Source organism: Triticum urartu, chromosome 3 (genome assembly GCF_003073215.2).
Source record: "Triticum urartu cultivar G1812 chromosome 3, Tu2.1, whole genome shotgun sequence".
NCBI classification, from domain to species: domain Eukaryota; kingdom Viridiplantae; phylum Streptophyta; class Magnoliopsida; order Poales; family Poaceae; genus Triticum; species Triticum urartu.
The window spans coordinates 703407005-703414366 of NC_053024.1; the positions used below are offsets into that span (position 1 = coordinate 703407005).

General features: G+C 47.9%; 1 protein-coding gene across 1 annotated transcript; it reads left to right on the top strand.

Annotated features, from left to right (window-relative positions):
- Positions 1-2665: 2665 nt before the first annotated feature.
- Positions 2666-4455, top strand: LOC125549291 (lichenase-2-like). Its single transcript, XM_048712740.1, has 2 exons — positions 2666-2802; positions 3352-4455. The coding sequence occupies exons 1-2, from the start codon at positions 2712-2714 to the stop codon at positions 4317-4319; spliced, it is 1059 nt and encodes a 352-aa protein (XP_048568697.1). The 5' UTR covers positions 2666-2711; the 3' UTR covers positions 4320-4455.
- The last annotated feature ends 2907 nt before the right edge of the window (positions 4456-7362 follow it).

Genomic DNA, 7362 nt, shown 5'->3' on the forward strand with positions numbered 1-7362 from the left:
CTCTAGTTGACTAGCTCGTTGATCAATAGATGGTTACAGTTTCCTGACCATGGACATTGGATGTCATTGATAACGGGATCACATCATTAGGAGAATGATGTGATGGACAAGACCCAATCCTAAGCTAGCACAAGATCGTGTAGTTCGTATGCTAAAGCTTTTCTAATGTCAAGTATCATTTCCTTAGACCATGAGATTTGTGCAACTCCCGGATACCGTAGGAGTGCTTTGGGTGTGCCAAACGTCACAACGTAACTGGGTGGCTATAAAGGTACACTACGGGTATCTCCGAAAGTGTCTGTTGGGTTGGCACGAATCGAGACTGGGATTTGTCACTCCGTGTGACGGAGAGGTATCTCTGGGCCCACTCGGTAGGACATCATCATAATGTGCACAATGTGATCAAGGAGTTGATCACGGGATGATGTGTTACGGAACGAGTAAAGAGACTTGCCGGTAACGAGATTGAACAAGGTATCGGGATACCGACGATCGAATCTCGGGCAAGTATCGTACCGCTAGACAAAGGGAATTGTATACGGGATTGATTAAGTCCTTGACATCGTGGTTCATCCGATGAGATCATCGTGGAACATGTGGGAGCCAACATGGGTATCCAGATCCCGCTGTTGGTTATTGACCGAAGAGTCATCTCGGTCATGTTTGCATGTCTCCCGAACCCGTAGGGTCTACACACTTAAGGTTCGGTGACACTAGGGTTATAGAGATATTAGTATGCGGTAACCCGAAAGTTGGTCGGAGTCCCGGATGAGATCCCGGACGTCACAAGGAGTTCCGGAATGGTCCGGAGGTAAAGAATTATATATAGGAAGTGCTATTTCGGCCATCGGGACAAGTTTTGGGGTCACCGGTATTGTACCGGGACCACCGGAAGGGTCCCGGGGGGTCCACCGGGTGGGGCCACCTGCCCCGGGGGGCCACATGGGCTGTAGGGGGTGCGCCTTGGCCTATATGGGCCAAGGGCACCAGCCCCAAGAGGCCCATGCGCCAAGAGAAGAGGGAAAGGAAGAGTCCTAAAGGGGGAAGGCACCTCCTAGGTGCCTTGGGGAGGAGGGACTCCTCCCTGGCCGCACCCTTCCTTGGAGGAAGGGCCAAGGCTGCGCCTCCCCCCTCTCCCTTGGCCCTATATATAGTGGGGGGAAGGGAGGGCAACCAAACCTAAGCCTTGGCGCCTCCCTCTCCCTCCCATGACACATCTCCCTCCTCCCGCAGCGCTTGGCGAAGCCCTGTTGGAATCCCGCTACTTCCTCCACCACGCCGTCGTGCTGCTGGATCTCCATCAACCTCTCCTTCCCCCTTGCTGGATCAAGAACGAGGAGACGTCGCTGCTCCGTACGTGTGTTGAACGCGGAGGTGCCGTCCGTTCGGTGCTAGGATCATCGGTGATTTGGATCATGACGAGTACGACTCCATCAACCACGTGCTCTTGAACGCTTCCGCGCGCGATCTACAAGGGTATGTAGATCCACTCCTCCCTCGTTGCTAGATGACTCCATAGATAGATCTTGGTGACACGTAGGAAAATTTTGAATTTATGCTACGTTCCCCAACAGCCTCTCCCCTTGATGATTTTTTTTTGTCTGGCAATTGTTGTGGGATCGCCTCCTGTCTGGGATAGGGGTGCTGAAGCGGCAAGCTCCGGGTAATGGGTTGTGCCCCTTGTGTGGCGTTCTGGAAAATGGGACACATATCCTCTTTTCGTGCATGGTGGCTAGATCGGTGTGGAGCTTTGTCCGGGAGGCCCTCGCGCCTGAGTGGGAGGCGACGGATCTTGCCGACTTCCTTCAAGCCAGAGCGATGCAGACCGGAAGGCAAAGACGTCTCTTCTAGCTGATCTTTGTTGCACTTTCTTGGACAATACAGACGACGCGTAATAGGATGGTGATCGAGAGGGTCTTTCTGCGACGCGCCTCTGACTCTTTCTTCAAATTTCTTGAGTTCCTGCAACACTGGCACTCGCTGACTAGACAACCGGATCAGGAGCGTCTAGGGTGGATGCCGGATGCATTATAGGCTATGGCACGTCGAGTAGCTTCGCCGACGACCTCTTTATGTGACAACCACTTGGTGGTCTTTTTTATGTTTTCTTTGGGCTTTCTTGTGTTGTGGCCCCAGACTATGTGTATTGGTATGTTGCTAGTTCTTGTTGGACTGATTGGTTGCTTTATTTATAAAACGGGGCAAAAGCCTGATTCGAGAGCTTCTGGAGTAATTATGTATTAGAGGGAGATCCACTGATTCGAACCTTAGGGAGTACCCCCTTTATATGTATGCGACCGAGATCATGGACTAATTACATATGTTCATCTCTCTAGTTTTGGTCTTTAGGCAAGATGTTAGTTACATATTGATATTAAGGTAGGATATAATTACTTGCTTTTTTTTGAATAGTTTGGATTGCTTACAACATGTGTCACGTGGTATGTAATTACTTACTAAGCATTGGCATTGATATTAGGCATGAAATTAATTAGGAAAAGATAATAAATGTGTTTATGCTAAACACGCGAGTGATGTACACCGTTGGATAGATGAGGTTGAACGGATGAGATGTGTTAGATCTCCGCAACTCTCTCTTTTTATAGTGATATCTCGTATATATAGACATAGATAGGACTATTTTATTAAGATAAGACTGATCTTCTTTTGAGGGAACCGCCTTTGATCAGATTATTGTATCAACGTTGTAGATGGAGAAGACGCCAATGGTGCAAGGCCTTGCTCCTACGCTTCACATGGCATTGCTCCTCGGGATTGTCGTCTTCGTCTCCATCCTTGCAAGTAATAATCTCTCTCGTCTCCGATCTTGCAAGTAATCTCAATACTCTAGAAATACATATGTGCTGCCTAAAACATTGTGCGTCTAGCATATCGGTTCTGGTGCATGTTGGTCAATGTTTTCATATGGATTGTAATTAGGGCGTGTATAATATTGCTATTATCTTGAGTGTCGTGTAGGATAATTGATGAGTTCAAAGTGAGAGACAGAGAAAAGAGGGATTTTTGCGAGAAAAAAAGAACGTATATCTTCTATGTAAAGATAAGGAACAAAATATTATCTTGTACGAATGTATATTTAGGGAACAACATTTTGAGATCCCATTTCAATTCATTTTTTTTCTTTTGCGTTTTAATAATATGGCCATATGCATCTTTCTGATGCAGAGGCCGGGGTAAAACCCCCTTTTTGAAATAGAAAATTCAATTCGGTTTTACAAAGTTGTCTTTTGTTTAAGTAAACCCTTCATGTGTATGCTATGTACTGCAAACAGTTGATCTTCAGTTGGGGTTATAATTGACACCTGCTCCTATATATGTACAATCTGCAAGGTACGACTACTACTACTGCACGAGAGGCGTCGGTGGGTGTGTGCTACGGCATGAGCGCCAACAACCTGCCGCCCGCGAGCACCGTCGTCTCCATGCTCCGCGACAACGGCATCACCTCGGTGCGCCTCTACGCGCCGGACAGTGCAGCGCTGGCCGCCCTCGGAGGCACCGGCATCAGCGTCATGGTCGGCGTGCCCAACAACGTCCTCGACGACCTGGCCACCAGCGCGCCCGCGGCCGCCGCGTGGGTCCGCACCAACATCCAGGCCCACCCGGCCGTCTCATTCCAGTACCTCGTCGTCGGCAACGAGGTCGCCAGGGGCGACACGCGGTTCGTGGTACCTGCCATGGAGAACGTCCAGAGCGCGCTTGCGGCGGCCGGCCTGGGCGGCGCCATCAATGTCACGACGTCGATATCGCAGGCCACAATCGCCGTGCACGTCCCGCCGTCCGCCGGCGAGTTCACCAACGAGTCCAAGCCGTTCCTGCTCCCCGTGTTGCAGTTCCTGGAGCGCACCGGGGCGCCGCTCCTCGCCAACCTATACCCGTACTTCGTCTACACGTACAACGCCGCCGGTGACCTGAACCTCAACTTCATGCTGTTCACGGCGCCGGGGACGGTGGTGCAGGACGGCGAGTATGGGTACCAGAACATGTTCGACGCGAGTGTGGACGCGGTGCACGCGGCAGTGGAGCGGCTAGGGGTGAGCGGCGTGGATGTGGTGGTGTCGGAAACGGGATGGCCGTCCGCGGGCGACGAGGCGGTGTCAGTGGAGAACGCGAGGACGTACAACCAGAACCTGGTGAACCACGTGGGGAAGGGCACGCCGCGGCGACCGTGGAAGGTGGAGACGTACGTCTTCGCCATGTTCAATGAGAACCTCAAGGAGAACGGCGTGGAGCAGAACTGGGGCCTTTTCTATCCGACCACCGACAGGGTCTACCCCATCACCTTCATTTTAAATTGATCTCGTACGTCGTCCGTGTCCATGTAGGCGCCCATGGTCACGTAAATGTCAAATAAATGACGTTCGCATGTCCGTGCATCGCTTCATGACTTATCATACTTGTGCCTCGAACTTATACTTGTGCCGCCTACCTATAACAAAGCACTAAGCACGCGCAAGTGCGTGCCTTGAAAACAATTTGCAGTGAACCATTTTTTTCAAATAAATTGATGAGCTTCTGGTATTATTAAATATACCATTCTGGCCTAAAAAGAAAAATATCCTTTTTAAAGCATCTCCAACAGCCGCGCCAAAAGACGTGTGCGCGCAGTAAATTGGCTTTTTAGTGCGGGGGACGTTTTCGCGCGCTCCAGCGGTAGCGGGAAACTAACGCACGCGGGAAACGATTGTGCGCGCGGGGAAAAAGGCGGCAGCTCGGGCGCTACATTTGGCGCGCGGCGCGCCTATAAATTGCAGTGCCCTTTGTCGCTCTCTCCATCTATTCATCACCCTCTGTTGCCCTCTGCCGCCGACACGCCACCACCGCGCCACCATGCCGCCTCGCCGCCGGGGAGGTTCGGGCTACCGCGGCATCCACGTGCGTCCGTCCGGCATCTACTCCGCCGAGATTCAGTCGGGCGGCGGCATGCGCCTCCGTCTCGGAACCTTCGACACTGCCCAGGAGGGCACCCGCGCGTACGACGCTGCGGCGTGGCCCCTCCCGTGGTCCCGTCAGGACATGAACTTCGCTGACGTGGCGACACGGGAGCGGGCACAGGAGTTGGCGCCTTTCCCGCGGCTTCTCACCGACGAGGATCGTCGCAAGCACCGGAGGCGGGAGCATCATCTCAGGCTGGCCGAGATGGATGAGCAAGCTATGGCGATGTGGAGCTATCGCTTCCGGCATGACATCATTAACGAGGAATGGTTCTTCGCCGAGAGGCGGGCGGAGAGAGCGAAGAAGAGGGAGGAGTGAGCCGCCTATCGCGAGGACAAGCGAACGAGGTCGCTAAATACAACGAAGCGCTAGGAGATGCGTCTTCCTGGGACTCTGGTGACGAGCGGTTCCTTGACGCCTACGCTTCGACGTCGGAGGAGGACATCACCGAGACAGAGTCGTCCGAGTCGGACGAGTAGTAGTAGTTTTTCGTTTTATTTTATATCGTAGACGCTATGACGAACTATTATCTATCGTAGGAAAAGACTATGAACTATTATCTACCGATGCTATGACGAACTATTATCTATCATATGAGAACACTATAAACTATCTATAAAACCAAATATGTATCGAATCGTAGTAGAAAAAAATAGATGAAATATAGCGCGTCTGCTGGAGCGGCGTGGGCCGCTTTAATTTGCTGCGGCCCCTGGATTCTGCGCACGGCCGCCGCAAAAGCTGGCTAACCTGGCTCTATATTCTGATTTTTAACGCATGGCATATTGCGCAGCTGTTGGAGATGCTCTTAAAAATTTACGATAGGTTTGATGAAAACCACCTCGCCGTTGGATCAAAATTAACTTCTGTAGAACTAACTTGGATATCTTCCTAATATATACGTATTTGTCTTGCCCATACATTTAAGACAGCATAATGAGCGCAGCTAGCTCTGATTGGTGGGTAATTGCGCCCATGTCCCCGCACGATCAAATTTAGACCACTTATATTTTTTTTTGGAGTATTTGGAACTTACTACTAAGCGTTTTTTATTATCTTTCAATGGATATTATTTTTTTAAGGGGTGTCATTGAATATTCTAATCGGAATGGAAATTGGCACTGACAATTTTTAGTACCGGCTTTAAAAAATCTTGACCCACCTTTTGTAATTTGATTTGAAACTTCTAAATTTGACATTTTAAATAAATCTTGGCCTGACTTTCAGAATTTTAAACTCTTCAAATTTCAAAAAATTGAATTCTTGACACTTTGAAGTTTCAAGATTTGGCAACTCCCACAAAAGGAAAAAATATATAATTTGTGTGGATCCGACCAAGGAAGAAAGGAATAAAAGAGACCGGGAGAAATTCATGTGTCCCCCCTCCCTACCGCATTTCGACAAGTGTGCGTCCCAAGTCACCCTCAGAGTAACCACATACTCCCTCCTACCCAAAATATAAGGCGCCGTTTGACTTTTCTCATCTGTATTTCCATAAAATCAGTATATAGACATCTGAAATAAAATTGTTTTGCAAGACAAAAATGACAATGCCATTTATACATGTTCAATTCATGTACTTTGATACTCCCTCCATTCCACAATGGGCGCACTACATTATGGAATGAAGGGAGTATATATTAGTGGTCAAAGTCATAAATCAAAGACCGTGCAAAGTCAATCGTGTCTTATATTTTGGGAAGGAGGGAGTATTAATTATCATTTAAAATCTTCTTTTCACATTACTTGAAATTTTATGACAAATTTCTTGGTCCTTAGTCACGAAATTGCGCTCCATGGGGCCCAAGGAGCGGGAGGCGTGACGGTTTGCCCAATGTTGAAAATATCGCATATCTCACAACAACAAATATATAACTATACAATTCTAAAAAAATAGTTTTCCTGGTTGCAGGGCGGTATAAATGAAAACCTAAGTTAAGCTATATATATTCCTATAGAAAAACACATGTGTATGTCAGCTGAATTAGAGCTATACATATTGTAATTTTGCCCCCTTAACAATTGAATGGGTTTAGATTGGGTATTAAAGACTAGTTTGCAATTCAAACATTATTATCATAGCATTTGGGCCCTCAAAGAAGTTTTGACCAAAATGGTTGACTTACGCCAAATGTGATAAAAATGGGCATTACATGTTCTTCATCTAAAGGAAATTTAAGAAAGACAAGAAACTGAATAACTATATTTTGAAGAAAACAAACGTATTTTCTTATAGAAGCCTCTTTTTCATATATTTTTATAGTTTCTTATTTTCCCATTTGTGTACTTATATAGAACTACTACATTAGTGTATCAGAAGAAATGTTTCTTTAGAGATTTTTTTCCTTCCGCGCATGTTTTTATTTCCATTTACCTTTTCATTCTACTACATTTAAGCAATCTATG

Excerpts from the sequence above, each read along its gene's own strand:
- LOC125549291 (XM_048712740.1), top strand. The coding sequence starts at position 2,712 with ATGGAGAAGACGCCAATGGTGCAAGGCCTTGCTCCTACGCTTCACATG. Across the intron at positions 2,803-3,351 it reads CTTCGTCTCCATCCTTGCAA|GTACGACTACTACTACTGCA; the intron begins GTAATAATCTCT and ends ACAATCTGCAAG.